Source organism: Sphaerodactylus townsendi, linkage group LG16 (assembly GCF_021028975.2).
Source record: "Sphaerodactylus townsendi isolate TG3544 linkage group LG16, MPM_Stown_v2.3, whole genome shotgun sequence".
Taxonomy (NCBI): Eukaryota; Metazoa; Chordata; class Lepidosauria; order Squamata; family Sphaerodactylidae; genus Sphaerodactylus; species Sphaerodactylus townsendi.
In genome coordinates, this window is record NC_059440.1 from 10390672 (window position 1) to 10415993 (window position 25322).

Genomic DNA, 25322 nt, shown 5'->3' on the forward strand with positions numbered 1-25322 from the left:
AGCAGCACCAAATTATCAGCGTATCTTCAGGAGACTGTCCTTATGCTACCCCCCAAGTTTGGTGAGGTTTGGTTCAGGGAGTCCAAAGTTATGGACTCCCAAAGGGGGTGCCCTTTCCCCCCATTGTTTCCAATGGGAGCTAATAGGAGATGGGGGCTACAGTTTTGAGGGTCCATAACTTTGGCCCCCCTGAACCAAACTGCACCAAACTTGGGGGGAATCATTAGGGCAGTCTCCTGATGAGACCCTGAAAGTTTTGAGACTATGCCTTCAGAAATGTGCCCTCCCAGCCTGCAACCTCCATGGACAGCAATGCAGAAAACTCAATGCAGAACAAAGATTCTTGGGCAAATTTCGGGATGTTCTTGCAAGGAGGGCATTCTTGGACGTATCATCACCAAAATTTCAGGGTATCATCTGGAGACTGTCATGATGGCACCCCCAAGGTTTGGTGCAGTTTGGTTCATGGGTAGCCCCCATCTCCTTAGCAAATAATGTTGGATGGGGTACCCCCTTTGAGGGTTCATAACTTTGGTGCTGATATGTATAAAATTGCACCCCCTGCAGGCGCCAATGTCCTGGTGCAAAAGAAATTTGGTCGTGGAGGAGTGGCCGCCCATGGGGGTGGGGGGGCATCCAACTCAGGTTTTGCCCAGGGCTACAGTTTGCCCAGGGCTGCCTCGTTACGCCCCTGGTTTATATAGGTATCCTGCACGTGCCTGTGAGTCCCTTTTTTATTTTCTAGCTTTTTTCCTTCCCACTGAAAAGGACATTCAGCAGAACCGCAGCACCTTTTCGTCCGTACCCATAATGCCCCGCGCGACTCCCGTACATCTCTATGGTCTCCGTTTAGCCAATGGGAGACGCTGTTGCCTTTTAGCCAATGGGAGACGCTGTTGCCTTATTTCTCCCCCACAATACTTTGCGCGCGGACAGGGAACCCCAAAATGGCGGCTGACGGGAGATGGGGTGGGCTCTGAGCGTCCGTGGTGGAAGCCATGGCAGGCGCCTTGGGCCTTGTTGGCGGTCGGGCTTGGCGAGTGCTTGGCTCCATTTCAGGTGACTTCTTCGGGCCGTGGGAGGGTCCTAGGCCGGGGTGGTTGGGAAGGTTCGACCACGACGAGCCTTCATTGGTCGCATCATGTGTGCCGTAGCTTGTGGAACTTTCAGCTACAAGATGCCTGATCTTATTTCATGTATTTGCTTTAAAGTAAGGACATCCCTCTTTGATGTGCCACCCAGTAACGCTCTCATGATGATTGAACGAGATCCAGCGCGGTGGGTTAAGGTGACAAATTAAAATCTGGGAAGCTCGGGTTCAAATCCCCAGTAGCCCCGTGTAAGATTGTTGAGTGATCTTGGGCTAGTCACTCTTCCTCAGCCTGGATCCTGGCAAGTATTTGGATGGGGGACCTTCAGGGTTGTGTGACATGGAGACAGGCAATGACACACCACCTCTGAACATATTTTGCCTTACCATATCAGCTGCGACTTGTTCTCCCCCCCCCCCCCCCCCCCCGCGTATTTAAAAACCAATTTACAGTTACGTGTAATATCGTTGCTGGTATCAGCAGGATGATACTACCTGCGTGTGTCCCATTTTCAGGTTTTCCTTATGTTCAGTTAGGTTTATGCTGCTCATAATATTCTGGAGAATTGGTTTAAAATGTATTCTGTGCGATGCTGCATTTTATGCACAAACAAAAAAGGGGGAACAAACCTGACCCTACAAAACTAGAATTAAGTACCTAAGAAGGTCAAGAAATTGGTTCCTTAAACATTTTCTTGACTTTTTCTGGTACATGATTCTGCTATTTATGCAAATTTTCATTTTTTCAAAATCTGAATGTCTTTTTCTGCAATATCTTGTCTGCTGCCTGTTAGGTATTATTTGTATTGACTTTTAGTTTTAATTGGTAAAATGCCTTGAATATATTTTTTGTAAAGGAAGAAAATAGATCTTTACAGGATGTTATGGTAAGGTCTTGGCACCGACACAATGGAAGGACTATGGATCCAATTTCGTGCCTTCTCACTCATAGTCTCTGCATTGACAGTGGGAGCAAGGTGGTCTGATCTGATGAGATGGGGTTTAAAAAAAGGATTTAGCAAATGTTCTTTGATCTCAGAGAAGTTGGAATGTTTGTCAGCGTTGCGTGTCATCACACCCGTTCAGCAGATTGGTTTCAGAGGCTTCACTTCTACATATGCAGTGGGGATCTGATCTTTGATGTTAAGGGCACCTGTAGAGCTGAAGATTTCTTGTAGCTTGTTGATCTGCCTTGTGGGAATTCTTCCAATGCCAAATGTTTTTCTTTCTTCTGGCTCAGGTGTGAGCATCCGTTTCCTGAAGAACCGAGCCCAGCAGGTTAGAGCTCTCCCTGTTTGCTTCTATGGAAGTTCTGCCCTGGATCATATCCTTGGGATTTCTCAAGAGGAAGCAAAATGCTTGGTGGGCCAGCATCCTCCTCCAGTGAAGGCCTTTCAAGGTGAGGTGAATCAGCTTTTGGGGGGGGGGGGAATGTTATTGAAGCACAGGCTCATGGGGAATATGACAGCCAGCTTGCACCTGTCTTGAAGGCTAGAGGGTCCCTAACAAGTAGGGCTGATGAGGTGCTTGTTGTAGTTTCGGAGTTGGAAATTGTGAAAGGGGGCTGTTTCTCTTTGGCAATCTGTCTTCTCCCTCTATTCCATTCAGAGAGAATGTTGAACTCCCAAAACACAAATTTAACTCAGATCAGTTCATACGGCGGCGGTGGCCACTTAGTTTTAATGGGGGGGGGGGGGGGGCAGTAGTGGCGGCAACAGTACTGTGTAGCATCACACCATTCTTTAGTGTGATCACCCAGGAGCAATTGCCTTGTCTCTGTGTACTGTTTCTACTCCCTGTGCCTTAACAGTGGGTGAATTTTATTGGGAATACATTTGGCTAGTACAAGATCTCTTTTCCTGGGTTTCATATTGTTTTGCAAAATAGTGTTTTTCTTGGAGCTCTTTCTGATGATCAGAAAATCTGTTGCTTTCCCACAGATCTCTTGGTGGGGGGGAGGGGGAGAAGGTAAATATATGCCTGAGTTCTACTTTCTAGGGAGGCACCAAAGGAAAGTGCTTTGAGTGGGCCTTGCTCTGGCAATTGTGATTTGGACAGAACTCTTTAAAAGGAGTCACTTGCCCATGCTTTGCTTTTTTTTTTTGCAGTGATAACAGGATGGGAGGTATCCCAAACACTTCATTCTTAACACTCCAGAACGCAAGAGTGAAAAATAACATGTTCTCAGAGGAGTTCCCCCACTCTGCTTCTGCATGAGTTCCTGTTCCGGGTGTTCCTTGTAGTTGGAAAAATAGTGATGCTTGCCCTGTTTGTTCCCATCTTCCATGTTTTTCCTCTCAATCTTCATCTTTATCTTCAGTGTTAGGTTGTAAGCTCTTTCCAGTGGAAGCCTGTCCTTTTCTTCTCTGTAAAAGTGTAATGTGTTGCGATGGCTTTGTGTAAGCCAAAAATAAATGGGTGCAACAGGCAGCCTCCCCCCAGGCCAAGTAATTTTGTTGCATCACTTCCCACTGGGAGTGATAGAATGCTCCAGTCACATCTGATGCCAAATTTTCTGTTCCTTGGCAGAAGTGGTTCGGACAGAGGCAAAGCCAGACCAGTGACTCATGCAGAAATGCAGCGGGTATTGCAGTTCATCCTGAATGTGCTTCTGGCTCACTGGAGCCTTCAATTATTGAATGCCTTTTGCTTGGAAAGGAAGGACCTCATAATGTGAAGTGCCTGTTCCCATAGGCCTGGCCTGGGATCGTACTGGAGCTTGTGTGTTCTCTCTGCAGCTGAGCAAGAACATTTGCTGGGGTACCAGCCAGATCAGCCGGAGAATCCCAAAGTCTTGAGAGTTGCCATTATTGGAGCGCCGAATGCAGGGAAATCAACCCTCTCCAATCAGCTCTTGGGCCGGAAGGTAACATTTCCGAATCTGCAATTTCCCATAATTGCTGCTGGGTGTGTGTTGAAGAGCTTTGGAAACTTCTTTGCAATAAACTTTCACCTGTTGGTTTGTGTATGTGCATGCAGGTCTTGCCAGTGTCAAAGAAAGTGCACACAACAAGGCGTAGCGCCGAGGGTGTCCTTACAAAGGAGGATACTCAGCTGGTATGTATTTATCACAATTCACCAAAACACTCTGCCCATTGAGTGTTTAGAGGAGTTTTCCAAGACTTGGGCCATATTAGAGGCAGCTTTTTCCTAATGGGTTATAAGCATCTAGAAGCTGGGTAGTAGAATGTCTCTGAACATCGAAATCCCTTGCCTCGGTTTTGTAGCGAGCAATGTTTGCAGATTCTTCATATGCAGATTTGCATCCATGTTTGTGTTAATGCTGTCCCCCCCATCCTTGTGAGATGCAGTCAGTTTCCAAAAGGCTGGCAGCAGAAGTGGATCTGATAAACAAAACAGAACTCCAGCAGAACCTAAAAGACTACCAACATGTATTTCAGAGTAAACTTTTGTGAGACAGAGCTCACTTCTATGGATGCAGGTGAGCTCACGAACTCATACTCGAATAAATAAGTGTTGTTAGTCCTTCAAAGAGTCAGCATGGTATAGTGGTTAAGAGTGGCAGACTGTCATCTGGAGAACCGGGTTCGATTCCCCACTCCTCCACTTGAAGCCTGCTAGGTGACCTTGGGCCAGACACAATTATCTCAGAAGCGAGGATGATTGAGGGACTGGAGCACCTTCCTTATGAGGAGAGGCTGTAGCGTTTGGGACTCTTTAGTTTGGAGAGGAGATGTCTGAGGGAGGATATGATTGGAGTCTATAAAATTATGCATGGGGTAGAAAATGTTGACAGAGAGAAATTTTTCTCTCTTTCTCACAATACTAGAACCAGGGGGCATTCATTGAAAATGCTGGGGGGAAGAATTAGGACTAATAAAAGGAAACATTTCTTCACACAATGTGTGATTGGTGTTTAGAATGTGCTGCCACAGGAGGTGGTGATGGCCGCTAATCTGGATAGCTTTAAAAGAAGCTTGGGCAGTTACATGGAGGAGAAGTTGATCTACGGCTACCAATCTTGATCCTCCTTGATCTGAGATTGCAAATGCCTTAGTAGACCAGGTGCTCAAGAGAAGCAGCAGCAGAAGGCCATTGCTTTCACATCCTGCCTGTGAGCTCCCAAAGGCACCTGGTGGGCCACTGCAAGTAGCAGAGTGCTGGACTAGATGGACTCTGGTCTGATCCAGCTGGCTTGTTCTTATGTTCTCTCAGGCCATGCAGGGTCAGGCAACGGCAAACCACCTCCAAAGGTCTCTTGCCTTGAAAGCCTCCGGGGTCGCCATAAGTCAGCTGTGATGTGACAGCATTTCCATCACCAGCTGTCTTTAAGGGACCACTGGAGTTCTGCTTTGTTTTGCTAGAGTAGACTAACACAGCTGTTCCACTGGAATTATGTTGACAGAGCCAGTAACACTTCTCCATTCATGCATTGTGTACTCCAAGCAGGAGAAACGTTGGCACAGTTCACACTAGCTCCTATTCCCTTCTACCACCATCCCCCCCCCCCCCACTAGTTTATAATGGATAAATAGCAAATTTTGCCCACGAGATCTTCACACCTACCTTCCTGCAGGCTCCTTATTTCTTCAGGCTTGTCCAGTTTTCAGATTTTCATTGGGGTGTCTTGCTTTTTCTTCTCTAGATTCTCTTGGATACTCCCGGACTCACGGATTCAGCCAAAGCCAAAAGGTAAAATTCTAGCTGAGGAGAAGTGAGGGATGGGGGGGAAAGCAAACTAGGAATAATACAGGGGAGGGATGTTGCAGTGTCTTGCATCATCTTCTTCAGGCACAATTTGGAGAAGACTCTCATGGCGGACCCGTGGAAGAGCATGAAAAGCGCAGACATGGGTGAGGGGGCTTGCGTTTTCAATTTCTCCCCCCTCTCCCTCTGTTGCATGTCTCTGCAGCATCCTAGTAGTAGGGTGAGGTGGGTGGGTGGGCGGGCCATGTGTTCTGCTAGTAAAGACAGCTGTTCTGTGTTGAGCTGTGGCTGTGGCTCTTTTCTGCACAGCTGAGTGAACACGTGCGACCTTTCCATTTTGCAGTGGTGGTGCTGGTGGACGTGTCAGATCGCTACTACCGGAATCAGCTCCACCCCGTGGTGCACAAGTGCCTCACCCAGTTCTCGCAGGTTCCCAGCATTCTTGTCTTGAACAAGGTAAGCGGAGAGCTACCAGTCTTGATCCTCCTTGATCTGAGACTGCAAATGCCTTAGCAGACCAGGTGCTCAGGAGCAGCAGCAGCAGAAGGCCACTCACATCCTGCCTGTGAGCTCCCCAAGGCATTTGGTGGGCCACTGCAAGTAGCAGAGTGCTGGACTAGATGGACTCTGGTCTGATCCAGCAGGCTCGTTCTTATGTTGTTATGATGTTTTTTCTGATACTTTCAGTTCACTTCTCTCCTGTATTTGGAAATCCATGAGACAGCCCAAGGTTCAGCTATGGTACAAATGACAATGGCATAAAGCCTTGCTGGAGAAATGAATGCATCAAATAAGTGGATTAATGGAGTGCAGAAACGGAGAGGAGTTGAGAGAGCTGGGATACATTATTTGTAATACAGAGCCTGCTCCCCTTCTGTGTCAATTTAGTATCAAGCCTAGCATAACTCATGCTAAACCTTTTAGAAGAATATAACCACTACATGAGAGTTGTCTAAATGATTAAAGTTCATTATTTATTTATTTAATTTATTAAATTTCATAGATCGCCCAATCCCTGAAGGGCTCTGAATTATGAATGAGAGTTCAGTCAATTGTGTGGTGTTGGGTTTTTTTTAGCATATTTCCTTGCTGCCTCTCCAGAGCAAAGTTGCTGGAGGCAGCTCACGTAGCAGAGCAACACAGGTGATCAGCAGGTAAAAATAACAAACCAAGTATCATAAACAGCCCAAGCTCATCAGCAGTAAATTAAAGCGAAACTGACTAGCGTGAAGAAATAGCAGCTGAACTGTGGAGAATCCAGCAGTGTTAAAGTATCACAGCAAAAAAAAAAATCCCAACAGAGGAGAACCAAAATTGCCTGAACTGTATAGTAAATAATCCAAAATCCAGTCTGGCCACAACCCAATGCAAAAATATATAAATACAAAAAACAACAACAACCAAAAGATAGAATTATAGAATCCTAGCAAAATAGCATTGGAGGGAACCTTCTGGGTCATGTTCACAATGCAGGAAATTCACAAACGTTCTTCTCCCACCAAGCAACCAATGACCCTGCTCTGTTCCTGGAGGAAGGCAAAGCACCTCCAGGATCTCTGCGCAGTTTGGCCTGGAGGAAAATTCCCTCCTGACCCCACAGTGGCGATCAGCATTAACCTGGGCATGTAAGAAAGGGCCAAGAGAGCCAAGCACTGATGCAACCCTTCCTGCTTTCCCTCTCCTGATCTGCCTAAATTCACAGGTAATCAGAAGTTTAAAAAATAGCCAGTTGAAATATTGCTCTTTTAAACAGTTTACGTTGCATGTAAGGATCCGCAATATGTGTTGCTAAAACTTTTTCAAAGCAGGCGTAGAGAAGCTTAAGAGGTGAGGTGAAAGCAACCAACTTGAGGAGGAGCCGTAATACCATGTTTCCCTGAAAATAAGACAGGGTCTTATATTAATTTTTCCACCAAAAGATGCATTGGGGCTTATTTTTGGGGTAGGGCTTATTTTAGGGGAAATACGGTCCCTTCACAATTCATTAAGGCGGGCTCTCGGCAGCCCCGCTGCTTCCCCGTCAGGTGTGATGCACTGTGCTGGATCACACCATCCTGATCTGTAACTACTGGTAGGGCTTATTTTTGGAGTAGGGCTTATATTTTAAGCCTCCTCAAAATCCTGAAAAATCACGCTAGGGCTTATTTTTGGGGAAACACAGTAGCAATATGACCTGACTCTTCTGTTTGGCCGATCGTGCTAATTGGAAGGTCGGAGAACTGCTGCATTTGACCGCAGTTCCCTTCTGCTTCTCTGTTTCAGGTGGATCTGCTGAAGAACAAACCTCTTCTTCTGGACATGGTAACGGCACTCACCCAAGGAGTTGTCGGCGGGCGGAAGACCAAAGTCACATCTTTGTCGAAGTTATCCTCCGCTAATTCCGCGAGAAGCAACTCCCACAGGAGCACCTCGGCTTCCGTGACCTCTGAGGTTCGGACTGCAAAGTCTGAGGAACCAATGGCACTGGGGGGAACCCGGGGGGGCTCCGATTCCGACCCCGGAGCCAACAGCATTACGGAAGAGGTGGGAACCGCAGGAGGAAGCTCGGAGAAACAAAATATATCCGAGAAAGGATGGCCCCACTTTCAAGATGTCTTCATGGTAGCTGCCATTAACAGAGAAGAGGTGGAAACACTGAAGGCAAGTGGCAGCCCTGTTTAAGTACGCTTGAGTAGTCCAGGGTGTGACCTTTAGATGGCCTGATTCCAAGTGCAGTCTTTTAAGTATGGCCACGAGAAGGGGGCTTTGAAGTTCAGCTGATGGCACAATACAGGTTTGTGAATGGTGCAGGGTGTGAGGACATTTAGCAGGGCCAGCGTGGTGTAGTGGTTAAGAGCAGGTGTATTCTAATCTGGAGAACTGGGTTAGACCCCCCACTCCTGCATCTGAGTGGCAGAGGCTTATCTGGTGAACCAGATGTGTTTCCGCACTCCTACATTCCTGATGGGTGACCTTGGGCTAGTCACGTTTCTTTGGAACTCTCTCATCAGCCCCACCTGCCTCCCAAGGTGTCTGTTGTGAGAAGAGGAAGGGAAAGGAGCTTGGAAGCCACTTTGTGTCTCCTTACAGGAGAGAAAGGTAGGATATAAATCCAAACTCTTCTCTTCTTCTTAGCCCATCTGTGGAATGATCGCCATTTAGGAGCCTTCCTGGCCTCCTCAGGCAGGCCATTCTGCAACATCCTTGATAGGAAGCAGAATCCTTGATAGGATGGGCCAGCAAGGCAATCTCTGTGGAATTTGGCTGCTTATGGCCTCCGTACATGGAAAGTACACAATAAAGAGAGGAGGGGGAGAGACAGTCTGGGCTGCCCCCTGTCTTGTCTTTTAGGAAGCAAGAACCAGCCAGGGTCAGAACAGTTGTGTGTGGTGGTAAGGAAGCCCACCTGGGATATTTTCCCCTCCTTACTTGAGACCCTTCAGGTTATAGTGCCAATAAGCGGCTGGCTGAAGTGGTCTCCCCTCAGCAATAGATCCTTAAGGTGTTCGCCGAGTTTTCCTGCCCATCTGATTTAAAACAAAATATTTTAAAAAACTTTTGAAGTGTAGTTATTCCTTCCACATCCCGACTTTCCCCTTTTGGGACAAGGCAAGTCTTCGGCATTTAGGAAACTCTTACGTGGTGCTTCCTCCAGCAGTTTGTTTTTTGGGTGCTGTGTGGTTTCCGGGCTGTATGGCCGTGTTCTAGCAGTTTGTTTTTGTTTGTTTAATATATTTTAAATATCTATTTCTGTTTTCTATAACTGTAAAGAGAAAAGGAAGAATCAAAACGGTTGTAACAATTACAACTGAAGACTAAGAAAAAGTTCATATGTTAGTATACCCAGTAATCTACTAGACAATTAATACAAATATGGACAATATGAAATGATGTTCTAAATGACATGAAAAAACTTTAATTGTACAGAAATGATAAAATCCATTTATGTGATCTGTGATCAAACTGATAATATTTCATTTCATTTCAACCTTTAATGGCATATAGAAACTGATAATATTTGACAATGCTGTAATAAAAATGCTGTTAAATTGAAATCAATTGGAAAAATTGATAAGCAGTTATTGTTGTAAGTTTCTCCTCTTGACACAATTTGGATTCTCTGTGCCCACAGGCCTACCTTCTGATGCAAGCGAAGCCAGGCCCCTGGGAATTTCACAGCGAGGTCCTTACCAGCCAGTCTCCTCAGGAGATCTGTGACAACATCATCCGCTCGAAACTCCTTGAATATTTGCCTGACGAAGTGCCTTACACTGTGCACCAGGTACATGTGTGCACGGAAGAGGTTTTGGGTCTTCTTTCTACTTGTGCAGCCCCACGGCCGCTCACTACGATCTTCTGGCTTTCTGTTTTCCTTACAGCAGACAGAAGTGTGGGAGGAGGGACCTGGCGGGGAGCTGGTCATCATGCAGAATCTGGTGGTCCGGAAGGAGACCCATTTGGTAAATACCGGGGGTCAAAGGCTGGCTTTTCCTAGTGTGGAGAATTCTTGATTGTTGTTGCAGTCTGTCACGCTGCTATTGAAGGATGGACCAAGATGGTCCATTCCCTCCCCACCCAATCTTGTAATAGGACCCAAGAGTCCCTAAAGCAGACTGAGGCCTCTTTGGCTTAAGTGCAAAATTGCAGGGCATCTTGAAGGGCATTTCTAGTTCAATCTCACTGGCCCAAAGGCAGGCCCACCCAAAGGTGCTGAGTGCCATAAGCAGCATCTCTATAAAGAAGCAGTTTCCAAATATAGAGCTGCAGGTGAAAGTGAAGAACCCCAACAATTACACTCATTTGGGGAATTTGGAGGAAGCAACTTTCTGTCTAGTTTAATTAAGAACATCAAGGTGTTTCCAAACATTCCCAAATGACTAGAAATGGCAAATCATACTTAAAATTAAAAATCGGTTGAGCAAACTAGGGAGGTTGGGTGTCTAAGAACATAAGAATAGAAGAACTAGCCTGCTGGATCAGACCAGAGTCCATCTAGTCCAGCACTCTGCTACTCACAGTGGCCCACCAGGTGCCTTTGGGAGCTCGCGTGCAGGATGTGAAAGCAATGGCCCTTTGCTGTTGCTGCTCCTGAGCACCTGGTCTGCTAAGGCATTTGCAATCTCAGATCAAGGAGGATCAAGATTGGTAGCCATAGATTGACTTCTCCTCCATAAATCTGTCCAAGCCCTTTTTAAAGCTATCCATGTTAGTGGCCATCACCACCTCCTGTGGCAGCAGTCTGTTGAATCAAGGGTGTAAAATAGTAAAGGAATATTCAAGACCAGAAGCCTAAAGACAATTTCAGAATAATTAGGAAGCCCTTTGATTGTGGATGTTTAGAAATGTCAGAGGCTTCAACTGCATCTCTCTTGAACCGTGTCAAAATTGGTTGAATGACTGTGAATTGGGTGCTGGACTCCAGTCATAGCTTTTTTTGTATGTGTGCTCTCAAGTCACAGCCAACTTGCGTCACAGAGGGGTTTTCAAGGCAAGGGATGAACGGAGGTGGTTTGCCATTGCCTACTTGTGCAAAGCAGCCCTGGATTTTCTTGGTGATCCCTGAGCCAAGGACTAAGCAGGTCTGACCCTGCTTAATTTCTGGGATCTGGTGGGACTAGCCCAGCCTGGGCTTTCCAGGTCAGAGTGGTCGTTGTGATCTGGAAAATGTAAATTAGACAACAGTCCGGGCACCTTTTATTGGCTGCCTGTTGAAAAGCCTGGAATCTTTTATTTATTTGTTTGTTAAATGTATAGGCCACCCTCCCCCGAAGGGCTCAGGGTGGCGAACGACAGAATAAAACAGCATAATATGATCTGACAATCTAAAAACACTCAAACTACCAATACTAACAGGAAATTTAAAAATATACACAGATTGCGATAAAACTCAAAAAAACCCTCACCCCCCAACTTAGCCCACTGGAGGCCAGATGTAATCAGAGATCAGATGTAGTTGGATCAACAATCAACCTGACTGGCCGAATGCCTAGTGAAACAAGTCCGTTTTACAGGCCCTGAGGAAACTCTGTAGGTCCCGCAGGCCCCTTGTCTCCTTAGGAAGCCTGTTCCACCAGAGGGGGCCCAGGGCCGTAAAAGCCCTGGCCCTGGTAGAGGCTAGTCAGATGTGTTTTGGGCTGGGGATCTCTAGTAGGTTCACCTCCAAAGACCAGAGGGACCTAACAGGGCAAAATGGGGAGATGCGGTCCCTCAAATATGGTTGCCTATTGATTTCAAGAGACCCAACATGGGGGAGTGGTTAAGAGCAGTGCACTCTGATTAGGAGAACCAAGTACAATGCTTTGTTCCTCCACACGAACCCTGCTGGTGACTTGGGCCAGTCCTAGCTCTCTCAGCTGTCTTGGCTCACATGCCCTCTCCTTCTCCCCTGCAGAAGATACTGATTGGCCCACGTGGGCAGCAGATCAACACGATTGTCCAGGAAGCCGGTCAGGACCTGATGAATGCTTTCCTGTGTGATGTCCACCTGAAGCTCCTTGTGAAGCTGAAGAAATGAGGCTGCATGTCTTCCTCCAGGAATTGGACATGCAATTCTTCATCCTCCCCTGGCGCTGGCCTCACTTCTCCCCATGCCAGGAGCTGGTGTGAAGGAACCTTGGAATATTCTCTGGGTTGCTTTTCTGTTCCTCCAAAGATTGTAGCAGGAAGCTGGTCTTCCCGCCCGAAGGCTGACATGGAGAGGGGCTCTCAGGCTACTGCCAGGCCCAGAATTTCAGTGGTCCCTGGAAGGATGATGCAGTGCTGTACTTTGCTGCTTAAAAGAGGAGGGAAAAGTGATGTGTGTTGTTGTGTTTCCCCTTCGGTCGTCCTGGAGCGTCATATGATTGTGACTAATGCAGCGAGGTCACTCTGTCCTCTTAAGCCTGGACAACGCAACTTGATGTACAAGCAGGTTCTCCTCTATGGAAGAGAGGGCTGCGATTTCTGTTCTCTCCTTGACTCATTCCCTGTTCTGAATATGCCCTGAAGGGCCTCTGTTTCTCAGCGTCTGCTATGCAGAGCTACAGGCAGAGGAAGCGGACATGAGAGAGTGCTGGCAAACGGAGACCACAGAAACACAGGCTCCCGTTTTCCTCGAGGGTATCCTTCATTTACTTTTTCTCTAAGGCATCAAAGAAGAGAACCCACTTCTAAGGGCGGGGGGGGGGGGGGGCGCAAAAGGCTTCCACCAGGGCACGCGAGAGCGTATCCCTGCTTGTTTGGCACTGGAGGAATATTTTAAGCCATTTCACTCTGGGGAGGTTGTGAGAAGGGCATGTCTGAGGAAGAGGTTCTCTCCCCAGGAGCCACACTCAAGTGCCACACAGAAGTGTTGGCCTGACCTGTTCCCATCCCTCTGTAGCTGTTGTCTTCTGCGCACAAAACGAGGCTGCCGTTCAGGTAGTCCCTTCCCTGCTGGATCTTGGCACCATGTTCTGGCTCACTGTTTTCATGCCTGCCTCTCTTGCTTTCAGGGCGGCTGAGTTCATCTCTGTTCCCTTCTTATTTTCTTCATTTATACTCTGCCTTTTCTCCCAGAGGAACCCAAAGCAGCTGGCGTCATTCTCCTGTCCTCCATTTTATCCTCACAAGAACCCCGTGGAGTAAGTTGTGACTAAGAGTGTCACTGGCCTAGAGTCACCTTGTGTCGTTCCAGAGCAGAGTGGGAGGTCTCTCTGACCCTCAAGCTACGCTGGTTGTCCAAGAGACGGAACAAACTAATCAGAAGGGAGCTGAAAGAGAGAATGGAGTCCAGTCACTCAAGGGTACCTGGAAACTATTTTATTGAGGCCAAATAAGATACTTCTTCAGCTCTGACCTGTTCTCAGTTTTGCTAAGAAGAAAACTGTGGACTAAAATCTGCATTTTGGAGATGTTCCATGGAGTACTCAGGCTGGAATTTGAAGGGTGGGAAGCCTATACGCCCTTACGAATGGTTTGCCTGTTGGACCCAGAAGTCTAGCAAGACAGGAAATGGGCACTTCCGGGCAAGCCGGTCCTTCTGCCACTGTTGTCCAGTTGCTTAAGCCAACCAAGACCTGTGTTAGAGGGTGTCTCACCAGCACAGTGAAGGAAAGCTCCATTATGAGCCTGTCCTATAGAGGGCTGCTGGGCTGGGCCCTTAGTTTGACAGGTAGCATGATGAAGGCTCCAGATTCAAGTGTCATCGGAGACCTCTGTATGCTGCTAATCTAAGTTGAGAAGGAGAATGCTTACATGCTATAGAATGACAGGTGTCAAACTCATGGCCCTCCGGATGTTATGGACTACAGTTCCCATGCTGGCAGGGGATGATGGGAACTGTAGTCCATAACATCTGGAGGGCCGCGAGTTTGACACCTGTGCAGAGTGACAGGTGGCGCAGAAGCAATTTCCACTTCTTTGTTAAAGCCCAGCTTTGCCTGCTGCTTAGGAAGCCTGTCTGGCCTACTTTTCCCTTGTCAGATCTTTCCAGGGAGCTTCTCTTAAGCAGCCAGCGGTTAAAGTCTGAGATCTGTGAAACTCGTACTTGAATCTCCACTCTGTCGTAGAAACTTGCTTGGTGATCCTGAGCCAGTCGCACATGACTCGGCCTAACCTACCTCACAGGGATGTTGTGAGGCCGAAACAAGGGAAGAGAACTGTGTGAGTCACTTTGGGTCCCCTCTGGGGAGAAAGGCCGGATGTGAACTAAGTAAATCAACTATTTCTGACCTTAAGAAGGAGCTAGCACAGGGAGGGAGGGAAGGAAGTAGTGCCTAATGTTTCCACCCGTCATGCTGCAGCTGGAAGGAATGTATGCAGTGGGCATACTTTGCAGTGATCACTATGGTTCCAGTTCATCTTTGCTGTCTGTTGGCCCTTCTGCACAGACATCTGTCTGTTCAGAGGATGGTTTGTTTAGGCATATTGGAGCGGGCAAGCAATTGTACTTGCCCCATTTGGTCGGCACAGTCATCCTTGCAAGTTTGTATTGAGGAGACACAAAATCCTTCACTTACAGGAGGTGTTAACTCTAAATGGCAGTGACTGAGTGTTTCTTGTGACATCACAGGAGCAGTTCAACCAGAATAAAACTGATTTTTTACAGGATTGAGCAAACTGTTAATTAAATCAATTTGCACTGCACCTGTGTGTGGAGGAGTTGCCTTCTGCCTGAGTCAGTGGTGAGGGTGGGGCAGGGGGAAGAGGTGAAGAAGAAACACAGGTGGGATGACACAGCAGGAAATAAGATGACCAACTCCTTTTTTGTACATACCCTTAGTAAGCCACCTGTTTTTTAAGTAGCCATGAGTAAAGTTCTCCGATTCTGGTCTTTATTTAAGATGTTCACAAGGCAAAAACAGTGCAATACAATCATAAAAAGCCAGGACATAAACAGCATAAAGCGCAATTTAGCAGCTTGAAACGCTGTTTGTAGAACAGTCTTCTAGCTAGAAACAGACTATAACTGCAGTTTTAAAAGCTCCGACTCTTAGTTAAAAGTTTGGATTAAAAAATATTTTGGCATCAAAAGAAGAGTAAGCTAAATTCCAGGTGTTCCCAGACGTGTTCAATACAGGTGAAATGACACCGCCCTCTCTTTTAAGGTCATGGAACAAGTTGAAACTTATATGAAGTGGTTTGAATACTGTAAAGTAGTGGTGGTGAACCTATGGCACAGGTGCCAGAGGTGGCACTCAGAGCCCTCTCTGTGGGCATGCGCACCCAGAGTTCATCGAGTGTAGGGGGGCAGAAAATCATACCCCCCCCCACACACACCTCTAGGCTGGTCTGGGCATGATCCTTTACCTGGGAGTAAGCTCAGTTGCTGGCAATGGGGCTTGCTTCTGAGTAAATACTCGTAGGGTCATGATTCACCCATTCGAAGCGTTGCACCGTTGCTTCACCAAGCTTACTTCTGAGTAACGCGCACCTCGGAGCCAACCGTTTTTCCTAAACTAAAACCTCAGTATTCAGGTTAAATTGCTGTGTTGGCACTTTGCAATAAATAAGTGGGTTTTGGGTTGCAGTTTGGGCACTCAGTCTCAAAAAGGTTTGCTATCACTGCTGTAAAGCACTATACACATACAAAGATATTCCTGATTGGCCCACTCAGACTTTTTGTTTTGTTAAGCGGCCCTAAAATAGGCCTTTTCATATTGAATGTATGTACAATCAAAGTTCGTGGGCTTACATTGATTAACCAGACTGATCTATGACGTTGATTCAAAGTTCAGTGTAGCCTATCCAGCTACTTCAGTGTAAGGATGGATAGGAGAGTCACTTTGCAAATGGATAAATAATAGAACTGCATTTATTGCAGGTTTGAGCTCATAATCCTAGCATACTTAATTTGCATTAACTTGAAAAGGCTTCTGTTGGTCCTGCTGGTGAGTCAAATGGTGCAGTGGTTAACAGCAGAGGACTCTAATCTGGAGAACCTTTCCCCATTCCTCCACATGAAGACTGATGGGTGACCTTGGACCAATCGTAGTTCTCTCAGAAGTCTGGCAGGCCCACCTACTTCACGTTGGCTGTTGGATGGGGGCGGGGGGAGAAGGCAAGATAGTTTTACAATTTAATTCAGCTCAAGTAGCACGCATCGTGCCCTAAAAGTCACGCCCTTGGAGGCCAAGAACTCTGTAGGTGTTTTGTTATTAGGTAATTTGTTTGCTGGTTCCAAGAGTGGTTGCATTATTATTAGTCTATTATTAGTTTAATACTGCTGTTTAGGGGTTTATGTATAGATATGCCAGCTGAGGGTTCACCTTATGCACCTTATGCATTGTCTGTTGATCTCCAGCTCACAAGAGCTTGTGCTGCAGGAGCAGTGAATCAGCTTGCGAGATGCAACGGGACTCCTGTTTGCATTTGTCGCAAGAGACATTCAGATCCTTTACATCTGAAATGCGATGGTTTACGGTTGAGTCTGACCCATTCCAATGTGCAGCGGGGAGGGGGACGCTGGCCTTTTCCTGCCCCCATTCCTAATGCAAAAAGAGAGAGTGAGTTTGCAGGGGTTAAATTCAAAACGTTGAAGGAAGTACGAACTCCGCCTCCGGTCTGCCTTTCTGAAAGGAGAGGCTTTTGCGAAGTAATTGCTGCATTTTCCCACGCTGCAAGCTGTCACCGCAACCTGCACCGTTAGCCCATATTTAAGAGGCAAACCAGGAAATCCGGGTGGCAGACAAAGGAATGGCCACTCTAGCAGACTTCCTTCTATGGTTGGGCAAGGGCGCGTTGGGACCGGGAGAATACAAACGCTGCGCATGCGTATCAATACTCGCCCACAGCGGCGTACGAAACTCCGGCGAGGCAAGAGATGTGACTACCGTCACACGCTGCCTTCACTTCCGGTCTTCATAGGGCCACCGCGGCATGCGGTTGCAGCGCAAATGCGGGTCAGTTCGAACGTCCCCCTCCGTCCATCCCACGTCCCCTCACTGCCCTTGCCGTAACTCTCCCTTCTTGCCTAGGGCTGGCCTCCGCCTCTCGCCCTTCAACTGGGAGCCGGAAGTGTGTGTGAAGGTTCCGGGGGACGCCGAGCGAGGCGGAACGTGGAGGCGCATGCGCACCAGAGGGGAGCGGCCGAGCCGGCTCTGAAGGAAGGTGGAGGAGAAGGAAGGAAGCGGAGCGGCGGCGCCATGAGGGCCGGGCGGGGGCTCCCACGGTGAGCGAGGGGAGGAACCGCGGGCCAGGCCCCCCCCCCAAGGCCCGGGGCTGCCCCGACGAGAGGCTCGCCGCAGGGTGGCCCCCTGGGGGCCCGGAAACGCCCCGGGGCATCCAAGGGGGGGACCTGCCGACCTGGGCCCTCCGCCAAGGGGTCTCTGGGGCTGTGAGGGGGGGGGTTATGAAAGGGTGAGGGGGGGGGACATGATCCCCCACCTCAGCGTCCCTGGTCTCCACCTGTCTAGCTGGAGGGTTCCCTGCTTCGTCTCTCCCCACCCCCTGAGCCTTCACTTCCCTGCTTCGTCTCTCCCCACCCCCTGATGCCCTGAGCCTTCACTTCCTTTCCACCGTAGGAGATGTTGGGGGCCTAGACCCACCCAATGGGGGGCAGCTCCCCGGGGGGCGGCTTTTGGAAGGAGCCTAAGCCCTTGCTTGTTCAGCCAGGTAAGGGAGTGCCCCCCATGGTCCTTGAACTGGAAAAGTTCCTTCTCTTTGGCCCCTTCCGCACACGCAGAATAACGCACTTTCAATCCACTTTCACAATTGTTTCCAAGTGGATTTTGCTGTTCCGCACAGTAAAATCCCAACTGCAAAGTGTATTGAAAATGGATTGAAAGTGCATTATTTTGCCTGTGCAAAATAATGCGTAAGAGACCTGTGCGTGTGTGGAGGAGTGTGAACAACCCAGAGGACTTTCCCAGCTGTGGATCAGGCCCCCTCCAGCTTTGCCTGCCTCAAATCCTTGGCACGGAAGATGCTCTTCCCAGATCTGATCCTTTGAGTCTGAGGCTTGAAAGGGCACAGAGAGCCCTCTAAAAAAACAGATGCACCAGACCTCAGGAGGGGGCTGGCATTTCCTCTCCCCTGAGCTTTTTCATCCCAGCCCCCCAGATGTACTTTGTGGCAGGAATTCAGGTGCGCTGAGTTCAGTCCCCACCTGTCAACCTGGCAGTGGGTGCACACTCCTGGCTCAGCCCCTTAAGCAGGGATTCTTGACTGGGCTGCAGATTTGAGGGACAAAGAGAGTTTTGCTGCATCTTCTGTGGTGCTGATGAAGGGAAGACGTTTTTTCAGATCAAAACTGCAGCCTGGTGACTTCTGAAAGGCTGTTTATCCTGGCATGAGCTCTAGTGGCTTGGAGTCCACTTGGTCAGCTGTGGGACGACCACAGAATCTTAGGTTACTGCATCTTTCCTGGACTTGAGAGAGTACACTTGCCCAAACGTGTGCAAAAACATGTCCCCAATTTGCTAAATCTCAGCGGATGTTCTGTTGACCTGGTTTCTACCCTGGTTCGATGGCTGTTTCCATGAAGCTAATTTAGCTAACGTAAGTGAGAGGCTGAGATTACACTTAGGTCAGCCAAGGCAAAATATACTTTTTCCTTGCTCAAAGTATCCCTCCGTAAGTTTAATTAAAAAGGGGGGAAGTCGTTGAAGCTGAAATGCGTGGCATTCCATGGCTGCTTGCCCGAGGGGAATTGAGGGAGTGCTAATCAAAAGGCTGCTTCCAATCTAGACTTTGCTGGCTGGTCTTACTTGGTTCTCTGCTAAACAAGTTGCTGTCTTTGGGCATACTGCCATGGCTGGGGAAATATTCAGAATTCCCTTGGGCCCCTGCTAACGCAGAAATTTCAATGTTTTCCGAGAACTACATAGCACCTTAAAAATGTGAGATGCGTCTCAGCCAGGTGTTCAACCAGGTGTGAGAGGCGTCCTTCCAAGATAGCAGTTGCATCTGCCTGTGTGGTTCTCTGATGATGTTCCTGTTCTTTCCAGGTTTATTGGCAGAGGAGAGGCTATCATGGGGTGCAGTGCTAGAAGACATGTTCTGTTTGAGTATTGCTGGGACAATTCAGCATGTCACAGAATCATAGAGTTGGGAGAGACCCCAAGGGCGATCAAATCCAACTTCCTGCAATCCAGTAACATAGTCAAAGCACTCCTGACAGATGGCCATTCAGCCTCTGTTTAAAAACCTCCAAAGAAGGAGACTCCACTGCACTCCTAGGCCGTTACCGGTCCTTTTTTTGAAGCTGAGGGGTTATGGCCTTGGTCATTGGCATTTAATGTGATCGGTAAGAATTGATAGCAGCCATTAGTCATATAATATCAGTGTAGTGATCCGTGCAATGAAATGTGAAGGGTATCCTGCTTGGATAAGGTCATAATGAAGTCTTTCTGTCATATCTTGGACTTGCGGCTGCTTGCGTGATAATTTTCAGACTGCAGTCCAGCAAGCAATCGTCTGCTCAGCTGGTCTGACATTAGGGGGCATATGGCTAATTTTTAGAGCCTTCATCAATCTTTTTGGACTCATCTATACTCAAAGAGGAGCTGCGTGGCTGCTTGCTGCTTGCTGCGTGGCTGCTTGCACTGCCACTCACACGGTCAGGAGTTCGAGCCCCCTGTGGGTCAGATATCCTGGCAGCTGGCTCATGGTCAACTCAGCCATCCATCCATTTCTTGGTTGGTAAACGAGTACCTAGCACATAGCTAGTTGGTAAAGAATAGCCGGGGAAAGCAATGGCAAACTACCCCACAAAAACGGCTTGCCTATGAAATCACTGCTTGCAGTGGTACCCCAGGGTCAAACACGACTGAAGGGGAAACTTTACTTTTTTATACTCAAAGATGTCCACACATTTGGGCCTCCATGACAAACTCTGCAATTCTGAATTTTCTCCCCAGCCCAGGTCGTATTATTGTAATTCTCTCTAGAGTTCTTTGGACCATATTTTCTGAAAATGTGCCTTGGGAAGGCTTTATTTTTTTCTAAAGAAGTTCATATAGCGGCAGTATGTTTGTGAGTAGTTGAAAGTGCTTTGAATACTGCTTGACAGCTGCCCACTAGCCAGAGTTGAGAAAATATTTTCAAATATCAGAGTTTTCGAATCTTTGGATGATCTAGTATCTGTGGGAGGTATAGTTTTCAGAAAGTTTCAGTTCGCTGTTGGCTGCGATGGGAGCTTAGCTTTCAGGAGGCGCAGCAATGTGTTTTAGAGCACTGACGGATTGTGAATACTTTGGAAGAGGCCCACAGTATCTTGCTGAAATTTAAACTTTGCACGCTTTGCCAGGGACCATTTTTTGGGCCTACTGACTATTTAAACTTGGGAGTATCCATCAGCAAAGTCCAACTCCGCCTTGCCTAGCGTGTCATAGATGAGTGCAGAATCCTAGTGGGCCCAGAGAACTGCTAGGTCAGGGGTCTGCAACCTGCGGCTCTCCCGATGTTCACGGACTAGCAGATGTTCATGGTCAATTGGCTCTCCCGATGTTCATGGCCAATTGGCCATGCTGGCAGGGGCTGATGCGATCTGTAGTCCATGAACATCGGGAGAGCCGCAGGTTGCAGACCCCTGTTCTAGGCGCTCAGTGTGTGATGCAAACACTGTTTGACTTGGGTGCCCTTTGGCTGAGTTGCTTCTGCTGAGATCAAAGGCCTGTGGAGTGGGGAAGTCAGTTGAGGCGCGCAGACTGAGAACGGTGAATAATAAATATCTTGTGACCATGGGTTTTAAGCAAATAATGAACGTGGAGCTGGGCTCAGTAAATATCACGGGACGAGAATGTGGGACTTTCCTTCCCCCTCCCCTTGCCGAAACATGTGTACTTTCTCTCTTGGGTCTGGTTTCTTTAACAAACCTGACAATCTGACTTCATTGAGAATTCAGTTCCCTTCTTTCCTCTGTTACATTTTGATCCTATGCGTGTTTCCGTCACATGGAGAAGTGGGTAAGGTGTTCGACAAGGATCTTTGAGATCCAGGTTTGAATTCCCACTCTGCCACGGAAGATCATGGGGTAATCTGGGGCCCATCACACCCCCAACCTAACCTACCCCTCAGGATTGTTAGGATAAAATGGAGCAGGAAGAAGAAGAAGAGTTGGATTTATATCCCCCCCCCTTTGTCTCCTGCGAGGAGACTCAAAGGAGCTTACATACTCCTGTCCTGTCCCCCCTCACAACAAACATGCTGTGAGGTAGGTGGGGCTGAGAGAGCTCCGAAGAACTGTGACTAGCCCAAGGTCACCCAACTGGCGTGTGTTTGAGTGTACAGGCTCATCTGAGTTCCCCAGATAAGCCTCCACAGCTCAAATGGCAGAGCGGGGAATCAAACCCAGTTCCTCCAGATTAGAGTACAGCTGCTCTTAACCACTACGGCACTGCTGCTGCTAGGAACAATGTTATAAGCCACTTTGAGTCCTCAGTGGGGTGGAGGCGGGGGGGAGCCAGATATAACTATCTTAATAAAAACTCCAGAATAAATTGCACATTGTATAGGATAACTTTGTTTAATACGCTTGTGCCGAAGATGACAACCCCTGGATTTTTTTGAAAGCTGAAATGGTGGCTTAACAAGAATAAGTCACCCCTGGGGAATGTCCAGAAAGTATGTCACATTTCTAAAGACTTTTCTTGCCTTCCCCCCCTCCCCATTTCAGTTCAATGTATCATCTTTCCTTTGTCACAACTTTCCTTTTCTTTTCTTCACCCTTTGATGCATGATACACTTTTGTGGATTGTCCCAGGGGAGGAGATTGAACTCCGTTCTCACTGTGTCACACTAATTATCGCTAAATAACCATTGGGTATCAAGCCAAGAGGAAGAACGTCTAGGTAGCAGAACTGTGGGATGGGGGGGGGGGGGATGTCAGACGCCTGCAAGCATAACCAGGTACCTGACTGCAGGTCCTTGTATTGGTCAGTTTGCTTTAAGGCTTTAACTGCACCGTTCATTTAATATTTTGGAATCTCGGAGAACTGGTTTAGCCAAACGGCAGTCTAGAAATAATATTTTGTCAGGGCTGCCTTTTCTGAAATTTAGCATTTCTTCCCTCCTGATAAAAACTGCCTGGCTATGCAAGTCTGCTTGCTTGGACATTAATACTGTTGACAGTCTTGGTTTTTAGGCACCTTGCCTTTGAAGAGCCCTTTCCATTTTGACAGAAGAATTTAAGTCCTATTCCAGGTTTCATACCTGAATTGCCCAGGGCATTCGTCGGGCCTGGTCGCCTCGCGTGGACTTGAGAACACACCCCGGCTCGCTTCTGAAGGGGAGTCCTGGGGCGCAAACTCCTTTTCTTCGTTTTGATTTCATTTTGATGTAAGGTTTCTCCTGCTAAGCTTTTGGGGAACCCGGAATTCTCACAAAGAATTCCCACAAAGCATCTGCTTGGGGGTGCTGCCTCGCTCGGCATCCACGTGGTGTGCGCTGCCTGGGGAAAAAAATTAAAATATTATCAGTGGAACTGATCAAATGGTTCCTTTGAGAAGGGATCGCCTATTGCCCCTCGAAGCTATTTTCAGTTGCCTTATCAGTGTATTTTGATTAGGATGGGAAAGGCGAACTGCTAAGCCACATGCATCATTACTTAAGCCTCCGTTGTCTTGGATAAAAGAGCTTGTGATCTCTGCCTGCGGCTGCAGCATGAAAAGTCTTCCTGTGTTTTCCTCTCATGTGATTTGCCAGTGAATGGAGACTTCGCAAATATTTCCTCTTGTGGCAAGTTATGTTTCTCCCCTGGACAATGGGTGGGTGTAGCAAATGCCACGGCCGTGCTCTGCTCCCAGGGCACATTTGTTGTGTTGCCGTGGGGTGTGGGATGGGGGCGGAGGGGCTCTCCTTTCTTGCAGCTTGGGCCTGAGCGTTCCTGTTCTAAATCTGTCAGGGGGCTTCTGTTTATGAAATATTTTCTTTCGGAGGTGGGCTAGTCTGGTGGCAGCCGGTGACACTCTTCTCCGCTGGACCCTGCCAACGGGAACAGAAGTGGGTGGCGGGCTTACTCTCTGCAGATCTGAAACGGCAAAGGGGGCATGCTTTTGGTGCTCCGCCCCTTGACCTTCGCTGTGATTTCACGTAGGCTATTAATTTTATAATAGGGTTCATTCCGCTTCTGTGGGCCGTAATAATGACTTGACGGAGCTTTGTAAGTCTTGGCTACCCACCCTCAGGCCTGCATAGGTTTGTGCACAACTTCAAGCATGCTTTCAAGCCCGTCGGGGCTGGAAGCCTTAATGGAATCGGAGGTGCCCAGGGGGCTGGTTTGCACTGTGCAGGACGATGTTCTGGAGCTCAATCCCTCCCTTGCTCAAGAACCTGACTAAGATGGCCTGAGTTGCCTTACTTATCAGAAGTGGCCTGACTTGCCGGTGGCTGCCTTCCTCTTTTTCAGCTTGCTTTCTCACCCACATGACCTCCCTTCAAATATCCAAACCTGGCTATCATGTCACCTCTTCACCTTCTCTTCACCAAACTGAACATCCCCAGCTCCCTAGGTCTGTCTTCGTAGGGCATAAATAGGTTGGTTCTGAAACTGGGAGTGCCACATTTCAGTTACAGCTAGCCTATATGCCTGTCTCTTATTTAGACTCTGCTGTCCTGTCCGTGTTGTCTTAATGTCCAGGTTAAACTTCTGTAACACTGTGTCTGTGGTGCTGTGACACTTCCATTGAGGCCAAATGTGGCAGCCAGACTGCTGCCTGAGGTCAGCTTCTCAGTCAGGGCTTCACCAATGATGCTGGTTACCTGTTTGCTTCTGTGCCCCGTTCAAAGTACCACTTCTTGTCCTTGGGCTATATTCCCCTTGACATTTTCGTCGCCAAATATTATTATTATTATTATTATTATTATTATTATTATTATTATTATTTTATTCGATTTTTATACCGCCCCATCCCCGAGGGGCTCTGGGCGGTGTACAACATTTAAAACAATATAATTAAATAACATTTAAAAGCAGCGATAAAACTCCCAGTGCGTTCACAAATTAAAGCCCAAAGTTAGATTTAGGTTAAAATTCAAGATATAGAGTGGCGTCCAGCAATCCAATAATTTAAAAACCCTCCCTCCCCACGATGAAGGGGGGCATGGCGAGTCTCAGTGATGTAATTGTAGCCCAGATGTTAAGGGCTAAAGGCGGGGCACTATTAGCGGCTGGATCCTCCAAAGGCCCGGCGGAACAGCTCTGTCTTGCAGGCCCCGCAGAACTCCCCAAGGTCCCGCAGGGCCCGGACAGCTGGAGGAAGATCGTTCCACCAGGCCGGGGCCAGGGCCGTAAAGGTCCTGGCCCGTGTGGAGGCCAGCCGCATTGCCGAGGGGCCAGGGACCACGAGTAAATTGGCCTCCGCAGATCGGAGAGGCCGCCTAGGGACGTATGGGGTGATGCGGTCTCGATTTGAGGCATTTCCAGGGGTAAATAGCTCGATTTGAGGCATTTCCAGGGGTAATGTTGACTGCACGCGTGTCCATCCACCATTTCTTTGATCTTCCACGTGGGCGGTGGCCTCCAGGGTCGAAGTTTAGGGCTGTTTTTGCAACAGAAGTCTCTTCCGGGCACATAATGTGCCCCTACCACCGGAGCTGTGCTTCCCTCATTTTCTGTTCAAAGTACCACTTTGTTCAAAGGAGCAGCCGTGGCGGCATGGTCAAGAGCAGGTGTGCTCTAATCTGGAGGAACCGGGTTTGATTCCCCGCTCTGCCACTTGAACTGTGGAGGCTTATCTGGGGAATTCAGATTAGCCTGTACACTCCCAACACATGCTAGCTGGGTGACCTTGGGCCAGTCACAGTTCTTTGGAGCTCTCTCAGCCCCACCTACCTCACAGGGTGTTTGTTGTGAGGGGGGGAAAGGTAAGGAGTCTGTAAGCCCCTTTGAGTCTCCTATAGGAGAGAAAGGGGGATATAAATCCAGTTCTTCTTCTTCTTACTACCTTTAAATCGACATCTTGGTATACTCCCTTGCACCAGCTGTGACGTTCAGACAACCTTCTTGAAATTGCTGCTCTCAAGACTCTGTGTTTGGCCAGTAGGGTTTGGCTTTTTGTGTGACAAGATCTGTCCTTTGGAATAGCTTACCAGCATGCGTGTGGACCATTCCTTTGCATCCTGCCGAGTGTTACCTTGAAGGACGTTTGGTGGAACGTCTGGCCTGGCTGTTTTTCTTGTGGACTGC

The 25322-nt window shown here is 48.0% G+C and overlaps 2 protein-coding genes across 3 annotated transcripts in view; both read left to right on the forward strand.

Moving 5' to 3' along the window:
* Positions 1 to 928: 928 nt before the first annotated feature.
* On the forward strand, positions 929 to 14842 carry ERAL1 (Era like 12S mitochondrial rRNA chaperone 1). The gene is made up of 11 exons (XM_048518873.1): positions 929 to 1059; positions 2331 to 2489; positions 3829 to 3956; positions 4070 to 4147; positions 5697 to 5743; positions 5843 to 5904; positions 6102 to 6214; positions 8021 to 8398; positions 9870 to 10019; positions 10117 to 10197; positions 12129 to 14842. The coding sequence occupies exons 1-11, from the start codon at positions 999 to 1001 to the stop codon at positions 12249 to 12251; spliced, it is 1380 nt and encodes a 459-aa protein (XP_048374830.1). The 5' UTR covers positions 929 to 998; the 3' UTR covers positions 12252 to 14842.
* A 2142-nt stretch (positions 14843 to 16984) lies between these two features.
* The window catches only part of FAM222B (family with sequence similarity 222 member B), a 30922-nt gene continuing 22584 nt past the window's right edge, over positions 16985 to 25322 (forward strand). The window contains exons 1-2 of one of the 2 annotated variants that reach the window (XM_048518869.1): positions 16985 to 17097; positions 17173 to 17366. The gene's annotated coding sequence lies outside the window, so the exon portion shown is untranslated. Of the gene's footprint in view, positions 17367 to 25322 lie in introns of both variants that reach the window. The other variant, XM_048518870.1, reaches the window with a different exon arrangement.

What these genes read in the sequence shown, in the direction of transcription:
- ERAL1 (XM_048518873.1), top strand. Translation starts at nt 999, where the DNA reads ATGGCAGGCGCCTTGGGCCTTGTTGGCGGTCGGGCTTGGCGAGTGCTT. An exon ending in TCCAGTGAAGGCCTTTCAAG is followed by an intron (nt 2,490 to 3,828) that starts GTGAGGTGAATC and finishes TTCTCTCTGCAG; the next exon opens with CTGAGCAAGAACATTTGCTG. An exon ending in ATCAGCTCTTGGGCCGGAAG is followed by an intron (nt 3,957 to 4,069) that starts GTAACATTTCCG and finishes ATGTGCATGCAG; the next exon opens with GTCTTGCCAGTGTCAAAGAA.